Source organism: Syngnathus acus, chromosome 21, assembly GCF_901709675.1.
Source record: "Syngnathus acus chromosome 21, fSynAcu1.2, whole genome shotgun sequence".
Classification (NCBI taxonomy): Eukaryota; Metazoa; Chordata; class Actinopteri; order Syngnathiformes; family Syngnathidae; genus Syngnathus; species Syngnathus acus.
The window spans coordinates 671,327-692,132 of NC_051105.1; the positions used below are offsets into that span (position 1 = coordinate 671,327).

At 52.1% G+C, this 20,806-nt stretch overlaps 1 protein-coding gene across 17 annotated transcripts in view; it reads left to right on the forward strand.

Annotated features, from left to right (window-relative positions):
* The first annotated feature begins 91 nt into the window (after positions 1-91).
* Positions 92-20,806, forward strand: part of tns1b (tensin 1b) — a 33,714-nt gene continuing 12,999 nt past the window's right edge. For 3 of the 17 annotated variants that reach the window (XM_037240170.1, XM_037240171.1, XM_037240172.1), the window contains exons 1-6: positions 3,702-3,992; positions 7,704-7,818; positions 10,241-10,278; positions 15,960-15,998; positions 18,862-18,903; positions 20,520-20,569. In XM_037240170.1, the coding sequence (XP_037096065.1) occupies positions 3,792-3,992; positions 7,704-7,818; positions 10,241-10,278; positions 15,960-15,998; positions 18,862-18,903; positions 20,520-20,569 (485 nt within the window). In that variant the 5' untranslated portion in view covers positions 3,702-3,791. Of the gene's footprint in view, positions 346-2,104; positions 2,226-3,693; positions 3,993-5,038; positions 5,189-7,703; positions 7,819-10,240; positions 10,279-12,820; positions 12,981-15,959; positions 15,999-18,861; positions 18,904-18,940; positions 19,796-20,519; positions 20,570-20,806 lie in introns of those variants that run through there. The other 14 variants (XM_037240177.1, XM_037240178.1, XM_037240173.1 and 11 more) reach the window with 9 other exon arrangements.

The following is a 20,806-nucleotide window of genomic DNA, read 5'->3' on the forward strand; positions in this document are numbered from 1 at the left end:
AAGAACTCCCCAACACGGGCTCGGAAAGACACCAGCAGAGGGCAGCAACAACTCCAGAGAGAGAGAGAGACAAATAGACACACAGAGTGAGAGAGCAGGCCCCCGACTGGGCATGCAAAGTTTTCTCATGCAAGCATTGCATCCACTAAATTGTGTTCCGCAGCCGCTTGGGAAGAATCCCGAGAGTCCGCCAATGGGATCGGCGGCCTTTCTGCTCGGATGGGATGCACGGTGAGCTTCATGTGCTGTGAAGAAGAAGAAGACTTCCTCCCCATGCCTGGTGAGCTGCATGACGATGATGAGGACAAGACGAAAAAGAAGAGGAAGGACGGCAGCCTTCTCGGGGTGAGTCATTCAAAACCTTCAGCTGCTCATCTTAAAACTTTCTTATCAGTCAAAATCAACTGTTGTCATGGCAAAATTATTAGTGTCAGCATTGTTTGAAAATTCAATTTATTCAATCGGGTTTTAAAAAAAGAATATTTAGCAAATGTTTTCAGGGACTGTTTACACTAACAGCTGTCCCAATGGTCAGGCTTTTTTTTTGGGTTGACTGCATCCAGGATTTCAGAAATCAAATTGCAGTGATTATTCTCTGCGCGGACTGTCGCTGCAGAGTGCAAGCCAGGAGCAAAGAGTGCGGTTAAGACCGAAAATGTTCGGCAAGCAAAAGTGCCATGTGTTTCTTGCAAAACAATTGGCTGACAGTAAAGGAACCACTGAATGAGTGAGACTGCATGCATTGTAAGCCGTGACAGGTGGTCAGGAAAAAGCCTTTCTAATGACTTTATTGCACAAATGGTTAGAAAATCGAGTGCAGACAAGCACATTCTTCGACGGTCTGCCCGTGACCTCAACTGACGTCGTCACCCCCCACACGCAGCGCAGCGCAGTGCAGTGCAGTGGCTCCCACTTCATTTGGCTCCCTGACTGCACTTTTCAAGGCGCACACGCACGCATGAAACCATGGAGACCTCACGTAGAGAAAAACAAAACCTGCACCTCACTTGCGTATATGAAGAATCAATATATATATCAATATATGCCCGTTTATTAGGAACTGAGGGGTTCCTATTAGTTTGTGTCTATTACACTGCCCCCTGGTGGCCAAAGAGGAGCAGCACAAATACAATTGAATGGTTCAACACTTTTTTTGTTTTTACAAGGTGATAATCGATTAGATTGACACAGATTCTAAAAAAAAACAACGTTGGATGGATGCCTTTGTGGGAATGAGTGGGATCTACTTTTGGGCTTGGGTGTGTTTGAAAGGGATGTGGGGAAAGGTGATTTTTTTGGAGCAGCAGCGTCACGCATTCCAGTGGCCGTCAGCGGCAGACAGTGCGTCCTCTGTGCTGAGTGTGCGAGGACGGCCTATCGACGGCTTGACTCCTACCTGCCAGCGGGCCAGAACAAGAGCCTCTCTGTCTCGCCGGGATCTTTGCGGCGTCCGGCCCGCCTGCGACCCGGCCCGGGAGAGAGGCGTGCGCTGCTCCAGCAAACGCAACCTCTGCTCATTCCCAGTGGCGGGACATTGTTTTTTGAAACAGGCTCGTCTTTAGTTCTAGCAGGTCAGATTGATCTGTCGGTTGCTTTCAAATGCAAAAAGGTACTCGCACAGATCTGCGGATGGATTATCAAGTTGGGCCGGGGGAGCTGGGTCGCCCCATCATGTCCCGACCCCCCCCTTGGCATGCTGCATTTACTTTGAATGCACACAGGAAGAAAGAGCCCGCTTTTTTTTTTTCTTTGCCCCCACACATCGTGACAAGCTGAGGCACATCGTTGACACTTTTTCTTCTTAAGGATCGATTAGTAGGCATTGCCACTGGGATGCGCTTTCAGGTTAGCCTCTGCAAAACAAATGTTGCCATTAGGCACCGACTAGTATTTTAAAATTTGACCGAGGGAAAATAAAGCCTGTTGTTCGCTTCAACACCGACCTTGGCCAAAGCAGCGCAAGAAAAAAAGAAAAGCAAGATTTTGCTTTCCATGTTGTGTTCGTAAGCTTTCCATGATGTGTGTGTGTGTGTGTGTTTCCTCTGCTCTGGCTAACAATGCTGCTCAGGAAGTATGTCAGGATGAGGGCCAGCCGACAGGGCTGGCTTTTGTCACTGTAAGCCTCAGCGAGAAGAACATCCAAGTGGGAAAGCTTCAAGAGTGACAGAGCGCTTTGGAAGAAGGAGAAGGAGAGCGCTGTCTTGGCGGCAATGTCGTTCTTGTTGGTGAGTGCCGTTGACGCCTTTGGGTGGCTGCCTGACCAAGGCCTTTTGCTTTGGCTTTTCCTTGAAAGGAGCTCCCTTTCACTTTGTTCAAGTCGCTGGGTCAAAATGCCTTGTTTCTACCTCTGGACAAAAAAGCAACATGGCGGCTTCTTTTAGCAACGTAGCTGTCTGTAATGTTGAACGTAAGAAGCTCACGTCGTCATAACATTGTTGACTAGACCGCTGATCGATTCATTGCGGCTCTTTCTGGTGTGTGCAACTTGGCCACTGGGCGGCAGTGTAGTACGTAGAGACAAACAAAGAAGAATGTAAATATGCAATTAGGTCGTTGACCTCGTTCGAGCCAAGACAAAAAGCACAGCGAAACAAATACAAATGGCAGACTGCTAATTTAGGACAGCTTGCTCGCAGCTTGGGCTAAGTGTCCTTTCCTAGTTTTCACCCGTGTGACGCTGTGTGGGCCACCAATTAGATTTGATTTTTTTCTCCGGCAAAAGCGATGGACTCGAAAAGAGGCACACTCCCATTTGCTGACTCGTCGTAGAACCTTGGTGCTTCTTCGCACTGCTAATGAAATGAGCTTTGATTTAATCCCTGATGGCTTTCTGCCACGCACTTGCGTTGGCCAAGCTCTTGAGAAAAAAAAAAGATGGCTGCAGTGGATCAATCCTGGGGGAGGAGCGGGAGACAATTGAAACATTAATCATAGGCACTTGGCTGGGATGGAAGAGGACGGCTGGCCAGCCAGCCGCTAATATGATTAAAAACGCTCTCTTGCGGCCAACCTTTTGGATGAGCAACATTGAAAGGCGGCCCGGCCCGGCCCGGCCCGGCCCGCAAGGCCTTGCAGAAAAGAATCTGCTTGGTCCGCTTGTCACTGAGGAGATAGAAAGTGCAAGCTCAGCACAATGCGAGCCACTTGCGCAGGACGGAAGCAGCACCACCGCATCCGACTGATTAAAGTCGCCGACCGGCCAGAACGCTTGACCCGGAACGATTGGAAGAGCAAAGTAGCCTGTTGGCTGCTCGCTCTCCAAGGAGCAAGGAGGTCGGGCCCGGATGGACGGATGGACGCTCTGCTTCGGGAGCGTCAATGACAGACTGCTAGCCCGCCATTACTAGCGCTTAGCACATCTGCTTCGTAATTGGCGTCTTTCTTCAGGGTGGCGGGGAACCCGCAGCCCAGTTCTGGTCGCCCGGCATTCATTGAGGCGAATTGCCATGACGTCATCCGACTTGATCTTGGTGTGGAGGAGGAGGACACATCTGTCTTGTGTCAACTGGAGTCATTAGCCTGAAAAGCCTCCCTCCCTCCCTCCCTTTTTCATCACTTTAAGTTCCTCCCTCAGAAGACGAGCGGTCCCGCCGCCTCCCACTTGATATGTACGACTCTCTTCTCCTCCTTTGCCTTCTTCTTATGCTGCAAGGAGGACGGACGGATGGATGGACAGGATTGACAGACGTATGCAAGGCCACTCACTGGTCAGGAGTCGACCTAGGCACATGCGTCCGCCACGTCGGTGATTGGCCGGAGCGCCCGCCAGGGCCCGGCCCGGCCCGGCCCGGATGGTCTGTGTGATTTCTCAGCTGGTTGCTTTTGAGGGAGCGGCAAGAGGCGCATACGGCGAGGAAGATCTGCACTCCCACGGCCGTCCCGAGAGGATGGGCAGACTCCAGCGCTGTCTGGCCGCAATCTTCAGCTGGGCCAGATTGTTCCTGTTCTGCTGCATCTTCCCTTTTTGGAAAGGCGGCAAAGGCCAACGCCAGGTATCACTCGGCTCTCCTCGTTTGCCTGCGAGCCAAAATCAAAAGTCATGATGGGCGTTGAGAAAGCAATCGGTGCATTCAGAGAGCAGCTTCATCTTGTGTTTGTCCGCTTGGGGTCGCCGGCCTCACGTTGTCCACTGTCGTATCTGTGATATTGGACCAGTGGGCTCTGTTATAGACAAACAATCAATGTTTGGAATGTTGGTTTTTTTTTTTTTTGGAATATCGCCTCAGTTTTCATACTTAGTCAATTGCATTTTCTGGCAGTCGGTCGGGCTTAAATGCTGGCCGTCTCCCTTGGAGACTTTGCTTCTCTCCGGGTGGTCTGCGGGAAATACCAGGAGATTAATCCTCTCGGCTTGCTGCGCGGTGTGTGTGTGTGTGTGTGTGTGTGTGTGTGTGTCTTTCAGCACCTCGGCGGAGGTTTGTCTATGTATGCGGCGTGTGAGAAAGATGTCAAGAAGTTGAGCGGGTGATTATTAGGAAAGATGCTTAGAGAGCCCAGAAATTTGCGTCTACTTTTTGTGTGCACGTGCTACATAGGCATGACTTGGAACTCCATGGGGTTGGAGTCTGGGTTTTGGTCAGCACCCGGAGCTGACCAAAGCCCTTCTCGCTCTCTCTGGACACAATCTCATGTCTGTGCTGGCAACGAAGGGGGAGGTGGAGGGGGCGAAGGGATCGAGAAATGAATGAAATTAAAATAAGTGCGGCCGAGAAGGGGGGGTGGGGGGGGGAGTAGAAAGAGGAGAGGCAGGCAGGAGAGATGGAGAATAAGAGCACCCCACCCCCTTGGCTCCATGTGGAGAGGTCGGAGCTGGCTGACCCCCTCCCCTCCCATCCCCAGCCCGTTGGTTCCCCTTGTTTCCAAAAAGCTTTGTCAAAGTTTGCCTTGGCAGAAGGGAGGAGCCACGGAGTGACGAGAAAGAGGAGAGGCAGTCGGGATCCAATTAGAGGACAGAGCCACTTTGACATTGGGGGGAGGGAGGCAAGGGGGGCGAGTCGAAGCATCCTGACGTTCCCAAGCGTCCGCCTGGTGCGTGGCAATGGATCGGCGAGCCGGGACGGGACGTCCGGAAGCCCTCTAAGCGAGCCCTCCCTCCCCCTCCCCCACCATGCCGTCCGTCTCCTTCGGCTTGCCGAGCGTTTTGGCCGCCCCCGCTCGTACCTGGGTCTGCCTGTCCTGCATGTTCTGGGTGAGATGATGTCGTGCGTGGCGCCTCGCTCTTTCTCGTCTGGCGTGCGCGCTCCAGACCAGACGACTGTCTTGATGACACGGGCGACTTTCTGGCAATGAACAAGGAGGAATCGATGGCAAAGCTCTCGGGAGTGATTTGGTTGCTGGATCCAGATGCAAGCAAGCAGCCAAAGGATCTGTTGGGTGGTCTGCTTGTCGGGGGTTGGCTGGAGGTTGAGCTCCTGGAGGGGGGGGGGGGGGGGGGGGGTTCCGTTGTGACACTTTAGGGACTTCTTGGAGGACAGCGCATTGAGACAGGAGGTGCATTGTCTCCCGCTGGATCCAATGAGTGTGCATTTCGGCTGGCTTTTAGGTGGTGGACACACGCAGGCTTTTTGTTGTTGTTGTTGCTCTCGCTCTGGTTTAATTGAATCCGCCGTGTGCTCGCCGAGCGCTTGTTTGTGCAGCGCCGGCTCCTTCCGGGTCGTGAGCTTTCCTGTGTCTTTGCCTGAAAGTGGCTTGAGCAAAAATGTCCTCCGTTTGACCTGCCGCATTAGTCCCTTGCACCTCTGCTGTGTCAAGATCGGGTCAGACTGACCCACTGAGGAAGTTGTGGCTCGATTGCTGAAGTCGGCTGATTTTGACACGAGAGGCCGGCCTTCCAAACACCTCGGGCGCTTTTTTTTTTTTTCCCCCATCTCAAAGTAAAGAAGGAGCTGATCCCGCTGGCGCTGGTCCTTCGGGACTTGACGAGCAGACCGGATAAGCTCGTCATCAGTCATCGGTTAATTACCATTCTTTCCGAGGGGGGGGTTGTAAATGATCCTCAAAGCGCTCAAGCAGCGGTATAGCTTTGTTTCACTGATTGAGCGCACCACAGCAGCGTAGAACAAAGGCAGCCAGCCAGCTCGCAATGCGGGTCGCCGTTAATTGACGCTCCATCGGGCGAGGACAAACCCCAGCCTCCCTCTAAGGAGCCTAAAAATGGGTCTAGCTGTCTGTTTTGAGGTGGCGCTCGTGTGTGCATTTTGAGTCCATCGGAGGTCCAACTGCAAAGTCACAACGTTGACATTGTCAGAGGTGGGAAAAGCCCGGCCGGCGCCCCCGCCCGTCGGCCCCTTTTCCTCAACGTGTTTGCTTTGGATGACTTGCATGAAAAATCACAAACAAGAAAAAAGGCAAGTTCAACCAGCGCTGGGTTGATTTATGAGAGGTGCTGGGCTTTGTGGAAGGCCCCTCCCAGGCCTTTGGCTGGCCTCAAGACCCCCCCCACGCTCGAGTGGGCACATTGGCCTTAAAGCTCCCGGCGGCGGCGGCGGCCTCTCTTGGCATTTGCGCAATTTTCCAATTTTTCCGCTGCCTGATCCAAGGCTGCTTGACTTCACTTATGTCCACTTAAGTGCACATACACTCAAATTCTTTTCATTCCGTTCTCTTGTGTCAGTTCTGATCAAAATATATATTTTTTGGGTCAACATAAGTCAACCTTTTTCCATGTTTTTTGTTTTTCACAAATGCCATTGCAGGAATTGGCTAATGACGTTGCCGTGTTTTTTGTTGTTGTTGGTTTTTTTTTGCAAACAGCTTCGCACAGGATCCAAAAGTAACGCACGAGCGAGTTACGGCGTCATGGCCGCACATGTGTGTATGCTCTAGCATCAGGATGAGTCACACTTTTGGAGTGATTTGAGAGCAAGGCGAGGAAGGCTTGTGCGGGTTACCTTATGCCGCTGGAATGCGTGCAGTCAAAGTCCAACATGGAGTTGTTGAAGAAACGTGACCCAACCATTACTCTGCTTCACATTTTTGGAATTGGAGGGGGGCACACTTTGACAGCCTGTCCAAAAGTCCGACACCATGTTTGTGTGGATGCATGCGCAACTGTTCCCATGTGTGCTAATGAATGCCGAGCGGGCGTCAGATTATGCATGCGTCGCCGGGGTGAGGCCGTCTGTTCCCAGGAGCTGGGAGGGGCGGAGCCTACGCGTGCACCCCGTACAGCCGAGCTTCGGGGCTCCCATCTGCCCGCCCGCCCGTGTCACCCCCACAAGCGTCTGGCTGGCTGGCTAACCCCAAAACAATAAACAAACTGCGCCAGCTGCATCGCTAATGCTCGCAAACAATTAGGGGCCCACAAAAGGAAAGGTGGCCGACGCTTCAATGTCTGCGACCGGATTGCACCAGGACGTATGGCCTCCACATTCCGGACGGAGCATGACAATGTGGAAATAGGGCCAGTGCTTGCCGCCCCCCCCCAAACATGCACCTCCTCCGGCGCTCTGTAGAGAACCCAGCTGACGCGCGGCTGCCATGTCAGCCAAACTCGATTAAGCTAATCAGGTTAAGTCGCGATGGCCGGCCGCTACGAAGGCTTGGCCGGATGGTTCCCGCCATGCGCCTCTCGAGCGAGCCGGCACGCCGGCTGGCGCCGCTTGCATCATTCCATTTGTCCATTGTCAAAACCACACACGCCACCTGCACGCGCTAAAGCAAAACAGATTTCAGCACCGACACCTGATGTTTTTCTTTTGCAGCCCGAGGAATTGGAAGCGGTGCATTCCCACACCTTCCGCCAGAAGACTTTCAAGAAGCCCAAGACCTGCGGCGTTTGCAAACACATCATTGTCCACGACGGACTCATCTGCAGAGGTCAGTCACCTACCTACCTGTACTCCAACCCGCTAGCGTTAGCCTCGTAGCGGAAATGTCTGTTTTGGGCCCGATAACTTCGCTGGCGGCCCAGCGGGAAGGTGAGGTGCCCTTGTTTGGTTTGGCGGGACAATTGGGAACACGCATTTGATGCTTGCACTTTATTTTTCGTATTGGGATGAATGCACTTAATTCGTTGAGCAGCAGATTCTAGATGGATCCAAAAGTGTTTGGCAGCTCCCCTCTGCTGCTCTTGTTTACTAACACTGTGCAGTCACATGGTCTCCCCATGCATGACGCAAGCGTTTGGACTTCCTCCCTCCCTCCCTCCCTCCCGTCCGTCCGTCCGGCGGTTGCCAGGATACCGCGTGTGGGTTACTCTCACAATAGGCGTGTTGACGCAGGTCAGCGGTGCTCTTCCAAAACAAGCAGCTCTGCAACCGGCTATTTTGGTCCAGGAAGCCACTTTGATTTTTATTGACAGAGGGGCGGCGGCGGCGGCGACAGGAGTGCGTGTGTGTGTGTAATTGTTGAGCTCATCCAGCTGCTCTGTATGCATGTCCCACGCTCGCACGGTTCCAAACTTTCCAAAATATTTCTTTTTTCTGTGTGTGTGTGTGTGTGTGTGTGTCAGACAGTAAGGACATTTGTCAGTAATAGGAACATGTTGCTCAAGATTGGTCATCATTCGTCATAGCCATTCGTGCAGCAGAACAATATCAAGGCCCGCGTTTGACAAAATTGTCAGTATATTTTTGTGCGCAATTGGTGGAGCTTGAAGCCTACCAGAGTCCTATCCGGCCCGTTTTGCTGCTGCAAGCCAAGAATGATGACGTGATGGGAATGGTGCTTGCTGAGGAGCCGAGCTCATTTGAAGCAGCAGCAGCAGCAAAACAGGCACAAGAAGGTGGCGGTGGCACCCGGGCTTCCCTTCCCCTCCTCTCGTAGTCGGGAGCGCAAGAGTCAGCACGTCATCTCCTGGACATATGGCGTCATTGCAACCATTTGCACACTTTGATCAGGTTGGCCTGCGTTTGCGTTGCGTGTTGATAAAGAGATCCCATGCAAAAGCGTTGACAAAGATGGAATTGCAATGATGTCATGAATGTATTTGTCTCGACTGCTGCGTCAGATTAGCCAATACGCTCACGGGCCCGCCACGCTTAGCATGTTTACATTCTCGTTCAAATTGTTTTCTCGACATGGCATTTGAGACGAGATCATCGATAGTCTGACTAAATGGAGCCAATTGAAGATGGCTGAACAGGAAACAATGATGGCTCATATCCCAAGTGTCTCGGGTTAAGGTTGCGAGACGGTACGGCCCAGTCGCCGCAACCTGTGCACGTGCGTGGCCGCTCACGTGGCGGCGCAGCTGAAGCAAAGGACGTCGGCGGCACGGGACGGGACGGGGGAAAGTGAGAGCGCAAACGGAGGAAATTGTCCGGCCCCGCCCGGGCCATTGTGTCGGGCCTGGTACGTACGGGGAGCGGTCGGGCCCGGCCGGCCCTGCGGGACTATGCGCTCGCTCGGTACTGAAGGGCCAGCGGAAGGAAACGGCCCGAGCTTACGTCATCTTTTCCTTCCTCTCACTCTCCGTGCCAAGCAGCAAAGTCAGGGGCGAGGCCAGGCGCTGGTGTCGGACGCGCTTGGCTTGACTCGTCTTCTGTTGCTTTCCGCGCCTTCTGTCAACGGATTGGATTAGATTTGGAAAAATGACCATTTGCTGATTGTGGATGCGGGCTGGGCCCCTTGCGCAATCTGATGCTGGCTGTTTTTTGCTCGGATTTCACGGCGCTGCCCATTTTTGATGGCCTGTAATTAACAAGTCAAAATGACCCCCCCCCCCCCCATTTGCGCGCGTCTCTGGAGGGCCCAAATAGGAACCAAATGTCTCATGATGTCATTGGATTTCGCCCCCTCCTGTTATGCTGTGGGTCAAATTGACCCATTTTCAATGAAGCTTGTTTTTTTTTTTCTCCCCACATTGTAAGCCTTCCCAGATGTCTTTGTCAGAATATTCCCAAAATGAACAATTAAAGCGCAGTTTGATCCACTTTGCTTTCATGACTTGTATTTGTTGCCTCAGACTTCCGCGCCTGTTTGAACTTTTTTAAGCAATAATAGAAAACGGGATGTCAATGCAACATGCTGCAATGACACTTCCTGTTAAAGATGTTCAAATTGACTTTTTGCTGCTGGCTATTCCCACATGGTTTCAGCAAAGCCCCTCAAGCCACATGACTAGAAAAGATGAGAGGCACAAGGTGGGGCCACATATTTTTTTTTTCCGTCATGGAAACGGTCCGGTCCTGCTGACAGTTTTTTTTTTTTTTGGTCACACTGTTTTCATTTTGCAAGTTGCCATGCAACTGTGGCAATAATCCATTCTCCCCTTTTTTTGTCTTTTTTTTCCCCCTAGTGTGCCGAACTCCTTGCCACAAGCAATGTGAAGCCAAGGTAAGAAGCACACGCTCGCTCGCTCGCTCGCAAATGCATCAAAACGCGACAGGTGCCGTCTCGTCACACGTCTCGTTGGACATTTGAAGAATTTCCAAGCGAGCCGTAACTTGGAAATTGTTCTCAAGTCAGGAAGTCAAACACCTGCCGGAGCCACGCGCGCGGCGCGCTTGATCCTTGCCGGAGCGTCCGAAGATTGCGCAACGCCCGCTTGTAGCTTTCCATTGATATATTCTCTGGAGCCCAGCTCACTCTTTTACTGGCAGGAAATGCCACACAGTCTGTGCTAAATATGATTGGTGTGAGAGAGCAGGCAGGAAAGGGCAATTTGAATTTTTTTTTGGATCCAAATTCTCCAACAGAGGTGGGAGGGAGTCACGCCACGCCACGTGCCGGCCAACAAGTCTGACATTTACATTTGATGCACAAGTTAGCAAGCGTGCACTTGCTAGCCGGCCGGCTACCGTGGCTTTGTTTGACTTTTCGAAACACACCGTCAGCAACGGGCGGGAAGTCGTTTCCGTGGCGACGGCTATTTCCTCATTGGAATGACTTTCCACTACACAAATATTGCGACGCGTTTCCAGCTCGTCTGCGGAAAGAAATGCTCCAAACGTTGTCTTGTTTGTTTGCCATTTTGAGTGCTAAACTGCCAGGATGGGCTGTTGTTCTTTTTGGAACCCTTCCAAACGTTGGTCCGGCTTTGTCAAGCATTCCATCGCCCCAAACGGCAGTGGCATTTCCTTTTGCAAACATTTCCGAGGATGGCGTCACGGGCCGGCCAGGAAACAATTTGCCAGCCAGGCCGAGATGACGAGCAAGGGCGGGACTTTGATGGCCTTCCTCCCGATGGCTATCGTGTCGGTCGGGCATTCTTCGCCCTCATGGCGCTCATCGCTAATCGGATCGCTCGCCCGTTTCTTCTTCTTTCCAAGAAAGGCATCCCAGTTTTTGGGCGGGGCTGGCGCGCAATGGATGCGTGGCACTCACTTGTGAAAATGTTTGTAGCAGCCATGTGCTTGTTTGCAAGGGGATGTGAAAAACACGTTTGGCATGTCGGCAAAATTTCACACGGAGGTGAACACGCAACATTTGGTCCTCCTTAACTCAATAACATGTCCAAAACAAATCGGGCCCCCGCCAGCCTCAGGGATGATGCTCATCTTTCTTCATATTTGCTAGCGCCTCCTTCTGGCCGCATAAAGCTCACGTGGCCTCTGTCCAGACACACCTTTTGAAAAACGCCCCTTGCACATCGGCCGCATGGATACGCCGGAGAAAACAAACAGGAACGCCCGGGCGCTAACGCCATGGTGTCATTTTTGGCTCTCGCCACTCATTGCTCCCTTTTGGCCACACCGGAGCAACAATGTGAACCAAAAAAAAGAATTCAGCTCAGAGTTATGTTAGACTTTTGGACTTGACTTGAAAACGGCAATCAAAGCAAAAGAACGCCGTGTGAGGTACGAGTGCAACAAAGTCATTGCAAAGTTCATTTCGTCCATTTAAAAGTCCCGGACAAACGTCAGCGTCACATCTGGCCCGCAGCGTCTGGGTGTTGGCCAAATGTTGCACATCGCTCTCGAGGGGGGGGGCGGATCTGTCAGCTGCTTCTGCTCTTGCCTGAGTCAGACATGTCAAAGCGGACCTCACCCTGTCCCTCCTTTTCGTATGCCAGCCCTTTTGCAGCAGGAAATCGTGGAGGGTGATCTTCATCATCATCAAAGTGTGGTCTGACGTTGCCTCCATCACCCTCTTGAGTGAAAGGCTTATCTCACATTAGCAAGCATGGTGTTTTGGGGCCATAAAAGCAACCCCCCCCACCCCCCCCACGTCATGCATGCGCGCAAGATGTTGCCCGCTCTCCTCTGGGCCACGTTGTGTGCGTGTCGAAAGAGAAAGTCAGGACAGGATTTTCTTCCTCCCAAGTGACTTTGAGGGAGGAAAGGAGGGCTTATATTTAACCTGTAACTTGAGACCTTGATAAGATGGACAGAATGAGGAATGGGACTTTTTTCCCCTCCCTCTTTCCCAAGTCCAAGTCCAACCATGGGAAATTCACTTTGAGTCTATTTTTTCCCCCACTCTCTCTCTCTCTCTCGCTCTCTCTCTCTTTCTTTCTCTCTCTCTCTCTCTCTCGCTCTCTCGCACTCGCTCTTTTTCTCATGACTTGTACGCCTTGAACAAGAGGGGAGGAGAAAAGCCCAGGCAGGCAGCAAACACACAGAAGGGGGAAAAAAAAAAGCAAGCTGTAAGCGAGCTGCAAGCGAGCTGTGCGCCAGATTTGACTTCTTCTCTTGTCGCTTGCAGTGTGCTGCACTGCGATGTTTCCAGTGGCGGGATGTTAGCGTTTGCCTCCGGCTGCACTTCTTCTTGCGCTCTCAGCGAGACCGCTCGGACATTTTTCTGCTCCTTTTCCAATGGGAAGGAGGAGGTGGAGGAGTGAGAGTCAAGCGAGGAACGAGAAGCAAGACGAGAGCCAGACCTACCAGCCCGGAGCTTCAACATACACGCACATCGACGCTCGCTTTCTTTTCTAACAAACGCGCACACACACACACACACACACACTTTCCCCAGCGTCTCTGCGCTGCACCAAGGTAACCCTGAGCGGATTCAGCCTAACTGGAGCAAGACCATGCAGCACTAAAAAGAAAAAAAAAAAACCCAGTCAGGAGAGCATGGCCACCGCATTGTTTCAGGTAAGTCCACCCAAGTGGCAAGGAACTGCTGCCTCTGTGGAATTTCGAGAAGTCCAAATTGCCTGTTTGGAAAAAGCTTGGCTTGCCGTGGGTCGTTTTTCTAGCCTTTAGTGCCGCTGGCACATCAATCATCAGTTTGTTTGGATTTGCTGTCACGTGGCCACGACGTATTTGCGCGGGCGGCAAATTTCGTTTACATTTGCTGTGAATCCTGCGTGGCATCTTCAGGGCACGTGCGTGTGTGGTCTTCTTGCTCGCTTGCTTGCCCGCAGCATTGGTGGCATCTCCGAGCAGCCAGGCAGCCAGGCAGCCAGGCAGCCAGGCAGCCAGGCAGCCAGGCAGCCAGGCAGCCAGGCAGGCAGCGTGATGGGCTGCATGGCCTCAGCACTTTGCTTCATCAAAACTTCGCATCTTTCATGTTAGCTTGGTGTTTCAAATGTGTTTGTGTGTGTGTGGGTGCAGCAACACACTGCGCTAGGCTAGCTAGCGTACCATTGTTTCTCTCCGTTTGTTGTTTCTTTCTTTGTCAGGACATTCCAAACGGTTGTTGTAAGCGGCTTTGTGCAACGGCTGCCATTGACTTCCCTTTGCCGCCTCGAATTCAAACGAGCGCAGTCCTCGCATCAGGCCACGTCCTGAGTCAAGTGACAGACGTGATTGACTCAAAGTCATGGAGGCCTCCAACAGACAATGCAAAGGGCCCAATCCAAAGACAAAGTACACAATTGCAACGGGCTGTGACAGGAGTCGCTCGCTGGCTTGCTCGCTGGCTCGTCTCAGCTTGTCCAAACTCCAGGATGGAAATCCATCTCGCTTGTTGCCCTTCCAATGAACAAATGTCCCTTGGAGCTGCTTTGACTTGCTTTTTTTAATTGGTTAATGACACGCCACAAGAGCCCCGCTTTCACGTCTTTGTTTCCCACGTCCTTCTTTGCTCCATCTGCACATTACTTTGAGCTCGCCAGCAGCTGCCTGATGACATCACATGGAAAAATGTTTTTACTGGCTCCGAGATGCAAAACGGAAGATGTTTAAAGGCCTACTTCACTTTGTGATGAGGCTTGGAAAGGGTGAAATCTCCTTCTTGGCATGGCTTGACACGGCCACTGGTTGGGGTCCCGCCACTTAAGCGATTGGCCGCCTCGTCGCGCCTTCTCCTCTCGGGGTGAGTCACACCCTGACCGACTGTACGACACGATTCCCTCCCGAGTCAAATGATCTCGTTTATGAGCAAGACTTTTCCATCTTGAGGGATCACGCCCAAAAAGACAAAGAGGCAGCCCCAAACAAATCAGTCATGCCTGTAAGTCTCAAGTCCTTCTTTGCGGGAAGATAAATCAGCAGCGTTCCGACGGGAATCGCTGCACGAGCCAGGTGCTTTGACTCACGTTCGCGCCGCTCTGTCCGGCCCGCTTGGGAGCTTTCCACAAAGTTTTCAGCGAGAAATGTCCTAACTCTCAAGCAAGAAAGACTCTGCGATAAATCAAGCCTGAAGATGCCTGCCGAGATTCCTTTTCTCTTTGAAAGCGTCCCAGCCGGATCTGGCGCGCTGCGCCGTGACGGACGGACGGCAGGACGGACGCAGTCAGACAGCTAGCCGGTTAGCCAGACAGCTAGCCAGTTAGCCAGACAGCTCGTTGGCATTTTGGCCAAGCGGACCTTTGACGGTGTGTGTATGTTTGCACGCGACCGAAGCCGACCGACGTGCGACCGGGATCTCTGTCGGCAGGAAACGGGCCCTGGCCTAATGTCGTTTACACGAGCACGTCGGGAATGCGAGCCTTGATTACATTGCGCTCCTTTGAGTACTCCCGATAGCATGGCCACGCGCTCTGGCCGGCCTCCTTCCCACGCAGCGCACAAAGACTCACTCTGTGTTGCTTTTGGCGAGCGATGTCGCCGACGCACGTTGGGCATTGTTTGGACCCCAAGTTGAAATTCGATTGCCGACGCCCTCGCCTTTCGCTTTTCAAATTGGCATCCAATTTTGATGCCACGTAGGACGGCGCAGGCGCCAAAAAGCTCCGTCTGTCCACAGTGGGGCTCCCAAAATACGGGAGCTACTTTACGGCCCAAACTTGGTCTTGCTGACTTTTGGGCCCCCGAGTAGGCCACTAGAGGGCCTCGGCCGCACGTGGGCCGAATCCACCGCGTCTTGTTCCGTTCTGTGACTTTGCGGCGCACGAGGAGACAATGTGAGCGAGACGTGCCGATAAATTTGTCCACGGCGCCGTCGAGTCAAGGAGCCAGACGCTCGCGTTGGATGCTTTGAATGCAAACACGTGACGCCCGCCCGGCCGTGGTCCGTCAGATGCCTGTCAGGTGAAAACACTGAGCAGGCCGGACGAGTGGAGGAGTCGGATGGCCACCACTGCCGGAGGTCAATATTGTTGCCCATATTTAGGAAAGGGAAAGAAAAAGCGCTTCTCGCACGTGGCACCCACTTTGACGTCCAGTTGGACGACGGAAAGTGCAACTGCTTTTCTTCTGTCGGCGTAGCGTACGCCGGGAAAAATGATTTGCGGATGTCGAGGATGGAGACACGAGTAGCGGCGCCCTCTTTGTCTTGATGCTCGCTCACCGGCCGAGCGAGCGGAGGCCATTATCGGCGCGCTCTTCCTGTCCGCCAGAGTGGCTTGGCGGATGCTCGTTATTTGACGGCTGGCTTTTGTCGAGCGGATGCCATTCTTAGGACGGAAGCACGTGACGTGCTCAAGCCAAAGTCACTTTGAGTTGCAAAGACAGCAATTGGGCGCGCTCCCTCCGCTCGCTGCCCTGTAATCACTCGGTGGTCAGGACAACTTTCAAACATTGTTTTTTTCATCATTCACTCACTTAGAAAAAGAAAAAAAAGCCGCCCCGCTAGCTTTTGTTGTTGTTGTTGTTGAGATATTTGGGCCTCAAGCTGAGCTGCTCCACTTCCTTGACTGACAAAAGATCAATGTTTTTTTATTGATCAAAGTCTCCTTTTGTTCTTAGGTGTCTTCATCTTGTGTTCCGGCGACCAACTATGAGCTGGTAAGTGTATTTTGTTTGGGATCTCTTAAATGTCGTTCCCACTGTTTTATTACATTTGAAATCTATTCACGTACTTTCCAGTTGGTGAATACGTATTTGGACGCAGGCGATTAAAAATGGCGGCCCTGACGTTTGCGTGGTGTTAGATGCACGTGACGTGACGTGAAGGTCAGCCATTTTGCTTTGCAGCCTTCTGTCTGAGTCTTTGTGTCGTCCCGCTGCCAAATTTGAAAGACGCCTCCCGAGCGAGCCGCATGACATTTGGCGGGCCACCCCAAAACCATTCACTCTGGAGAATTTGTGTGGTTGCTACCAGATTTGAACATGCGTACTTGACACATGGACCAAATGACCAAAATAAAACGTTTTCATCTCGGTGTGCGGGGACAAAAAGTGTTTGCGACTTTTGGAAAATCTTACGTCGGCTCGTCCCATCCTAGCGAAATATCGCCGCTTTTGCACGAGACGTTGAAGCTTGTGCCAGGCTAAAGCAAATGGGAATCAATATCAAGCCGAAGGTTGTGAGGGGAGGCGGGAATGCGCCGCTCGCTGGCTGACGACATCCTTTGCTGGAGCGGGACGGAGTGCGAGTATGAAGAGAAGTCAAAACACGCTTGCCTCCTTGCCTTTTTTGGTCACGGGGCGCTCCGTGCGGCCGCGGCACCGCTACGGGCCGCTCGCTCACCCGCTTGCTTTCTGCATGTTTTCTATTTGAACGCTTTTGGAGGCTTGGCAAACCGAAGCAAACATACGAGCCCCCCGACCCCGCCTCCTCCCTCCACCGCTTTCCTTTGCTCCCAGGGAAAATGTGTCTTACGTTTCATGAAACGGCGCTTACGTAATGACACAAGAACATGCTATTAGACCCGACTCCAAAATTGAATGTAACTTGTTGATGATGCATTGAACGAGTCCTTTGGGAAGAAACGCAGTTTGATTGCATTCACGTGCACAAAACATTGTTTTGAAGTTGGATTTCTCAAGTCATTGGATTGACAGATGAATCCTCAAATAATCGATGGCCGAGGTCTGCCCCACCTCTCGCGCAAAAGTCAGCTGGGATCCAAGATGGAGGACGGTTTGCCACTTGACCATGTTTACACATGCGCATTTCCTGCGGGAGTGAAAAAAGAAGAAGAAAGAAATTCCTTTGGCGCCTTCCATTTGGCTATTTGGTCAGATAAGAGGACCGGTTTGTTTATTGGGAGCAAAACCACCAAGGTATTTTGGGCTCACACTTTTCCCACAGAGAAGACGCTTGTGTTTGAGGGTTAGGGTCCCGGCCGGCCGGCCGGGAAGGGAAGGGAAGGAGGGTCCCGGGAGGGCCTGAAGGGAATGGGAACCCCACCAACTCGCCATACTTGCTGTGTTTACATTTGGGGCCCAGCTGTGTCTTCATTTGGGGATTTCTTGGCCATAATCACAGCTTAGCAAAAAAGAATCCATTTTGGTCGAATGTTGACTTTGCCTTTGGAGCCCTTGTCGTCTGTGGACGTCAGCGCTTTTTCTTGGACTTTTCCCAAACGTGACCCGAAGAGGACTCGGTCACACTCTGGCAACGCTGACGAGTTCTTAACTGCTGAGTGGACGGTGCATCGTAGAAAACATTTACTGACAAAAAGAATCTCCTTTTATGTTTTTGAGTTTGCTTTTCAATTTCCCATTTTGGGAATTCACCTATTTGTGATTGTGACCTACCCTTTATTTGTCACCGAAGAACGTGACGTTGTTTTGTTGGTGCTCTTTCTGAAAGATACCACAAGATGGCGCCGCGGTGGTTTCATCCCATCAGCCCGATTCTTCGAATGAAAAGCTGATCTCGGAAAGTGGGCTCCTTTGTTGGCTGGTTGTGTCCACATATCTTAAGGCTCAACATTGATGATGTTAGCGAGCATTTAGAAATCGGATCATTATTTTGCGCTCCACATGTCGCGTCGGGTCCTCGCAGGCTGGAACGGCGCTTATACATACGGTTGGTTGTTTCCCCCAAGTCCCGCCCACTCGTGTCACACACGCAGACCGAGACGGCGAGCATCTGGCTGCAATTGCAAAAGCGGAAATGCACACGTTGGTTGGAGAGAGAGAGAGAGGAGAGAGCGTGTTGTTTTTCTGTCTTGATGCACAATGGCTCTATTTGTGTCAAAATGCCTGCGGCGGCGGCGGCGGCGGCAAACTTGCCAACCGGGAGCCATTCCACTCGCTGATTTTAGCGCATCCGTCTGATGCTGCTGCTGCTGCCTTTTTGCTTCATTTAAAGGAGCATCAACCACACACATGCAGGCGCACACACACGCACGCACACACACTCGGGTGGCCTTCCTCAGCCACACTGTAATTGGAGTTTTTTTTTGTTACACAAAGAGGAATGCTGAGCATCATCCACCTTCCCGCCCGCTAACTCAAAAATAGACTCTGTTTCTGCACCTCAATCATTTTCAGTGTTGTGAGTGAAAGGCGTTGACTTTTGTATCTAATGGAGCGTCCAGGTCGGCAATAGCCAACGGACAGCGCGCGTGCGCTCAGCGAGGCAGCGAATGCCGGAGATGCCTTGTGGTGTTTTTCTTCCTTGCGCTCGCTCAGCCCTCATGTCTGTATAAGGCCTTGAAAAGCGGGTCGGGCCTTCTGGCTCATGGAAAAGCAGCCTTGTCTGCTGGAGTAAATATTTGCGCGGCGGGCTAATAGACGGCTGCCTCGGGGGCCACATTAGGGCAAAGAACGGCGGCGGCAAATGACGTCAGGTTAAGTTTTGCAGAGCCGGCCAGCCAGCCAGCCAGCCAGCCAGCCAGCCAGCCAGCCAGCCAGCCAGCCAGCCAGCCAGCCAGCCAGCGCTGACCTCACTTGTTGTCTCTTCTCTCCCAAACAGGCGCCCGCCACCGAGCTGCCTCTCCGACATGCCGATACCTCGGTGAGTGAGTGTCATTTTTCTCTGGCAAAACAAAGAGCCAAAAGCAAGTGTTCAAATCTCATGAGCATCCTCACAAATCATCCCACTTGCTTTGGCGGATGTGGCAGAAGTGACAGCAAACATTGTTTTCCCAACACACACATCACACGCTGCCATTAGCAGCTGATTTGTGACCGCTAAAATGCGCCTGCTTTCTATTTGCGCCTCACCACACACACACACACACACACAAGTAGTTTAAAGTTCAGCTGAGTGTCATCCGCCTCACACAGAAGTTTGTCAAAACCGCACGTCTGTGGGAAATGTTCAATACTCCGAGATGTGTCGAGAGAATTGTTTTCTATCGTAAGCACACCGAGACGTCTGCTTGAGCCGTAAACATTGTTTGGAGCGGCGCTGGCCGATGATTTTCCTCGTAGGAAAGCGGAGCGGCCATTGTGGGCCACGGCAACTCAGCGCTAACCTCAGCTCACCCTGTCCGTGCTAATTCATATGAAGTTGTCTGGCTTTAATGAGACGTCACTTTCGCCGTCGGAAGTTGTGCAAAGGTGTGTCGAGGCGGCCATGGTTGAAGGGGCGGGGGAAGAGTTGAACCCGGGGTGAGACAGAACCAGATGCGAAAGGGAGGGGGGAGGGAGAGAGAGAGAGAGAGAGAGAGAAAGAGAGAGGGGGGCAAAAGCAGAAGGGCTTGACGAGGACCATACGGAGGGACGACAAAGGAAGAAGCGCGTCGGCGGCGGCCGAAGCATGCGGCGGCTCGGCCTTTGAAATAGAGCCGCTTTTCCAAGAACAAGTTTCCCGGCCAGAGATGGACAGAGAAGGTTCTTTGAGGAGGCGGCTGGCCTCTCTCAGGGGGGCCTGGAGATGGAGTACCGGCTACGTATTCAGGAAGGTAGGCAGGATTGCTGCTGCTGCTGCTGCAAAAAAAAAAAAAAAGAAAACTTTTTATGCAACATTTGGACGTGCCAAGTAAAGGAAACGTTCCCTTGTTAGCGTGAAGGCAGTCAATCAGCTTCACTTGTTGTGGATTTGACTCCCGCCAACCTTGAGAGTTGGACAGTCTGGAGTCTCTTGAGCTTAAGCCGGGCCCTGTCCTGCCTGATGGATAGCGGCCCCTCACGTGGGATGGATAGCGGCCCCTCACGTGGGAGGGAGCCAAACGCCGCAGCGGAGATAACCATTCTTTAGGCCCACTTGCCTGCACTCAAGCCGCCTTTAGTAAGAATCTCGGCACGCACACTTGCTTTGTTAGAGTCATTGAAACCCATTTGCAGCACCTGAATGGTGTGACTAACAAATGCAGGCATCATTTCAGAAAGTCGTTGAAGTAGTGGTCAGTGCGCCCTCCAGTGGACAAAATTAGTAACAACAGTTGATTTGAGGGAAACATTGCAGCTAGCTGGCTGGCTGTACCTTTCACACCTCTTGCCTAGGGCAAAAATAAGATGCGCCAGAGCACTACTTTTGGGGGGGGGGCAGTCTCATAGCAGCATCGAGATGTGACCGAGTGGTGCCAAAGTACTACTTTTCTATTCGACAGGACTGTGGCAATGGCCCAAATAAAAAGTACATTTGGTGCATTTGTGTTGAAAAATGTCTCTTTTTGTGTCGTACAGGTTTCAATCAAATCGTCCAAAAGCATGGAGTCACGCCGAAGAGCGTCCAGGTAGGGTCCTGCTCTTTTTCTTCACTGTGGGCAGAATATGAAACATTCCTGAGAAAAATCATAGAACACTGAGTTGATGCCTTTCTTCCTTGCTTCCACAAAACGCACTTGCTATATAAGTGTAGCCGCAAATTACACGCGTGACTTTACCGGAGCGTAACCTCTGGTGCCGAACTTGATTGAACAGCTAAAGCTTTTATTTCGTGCTGGGAAAAAAGAAACAAAGCCGGTGATCAT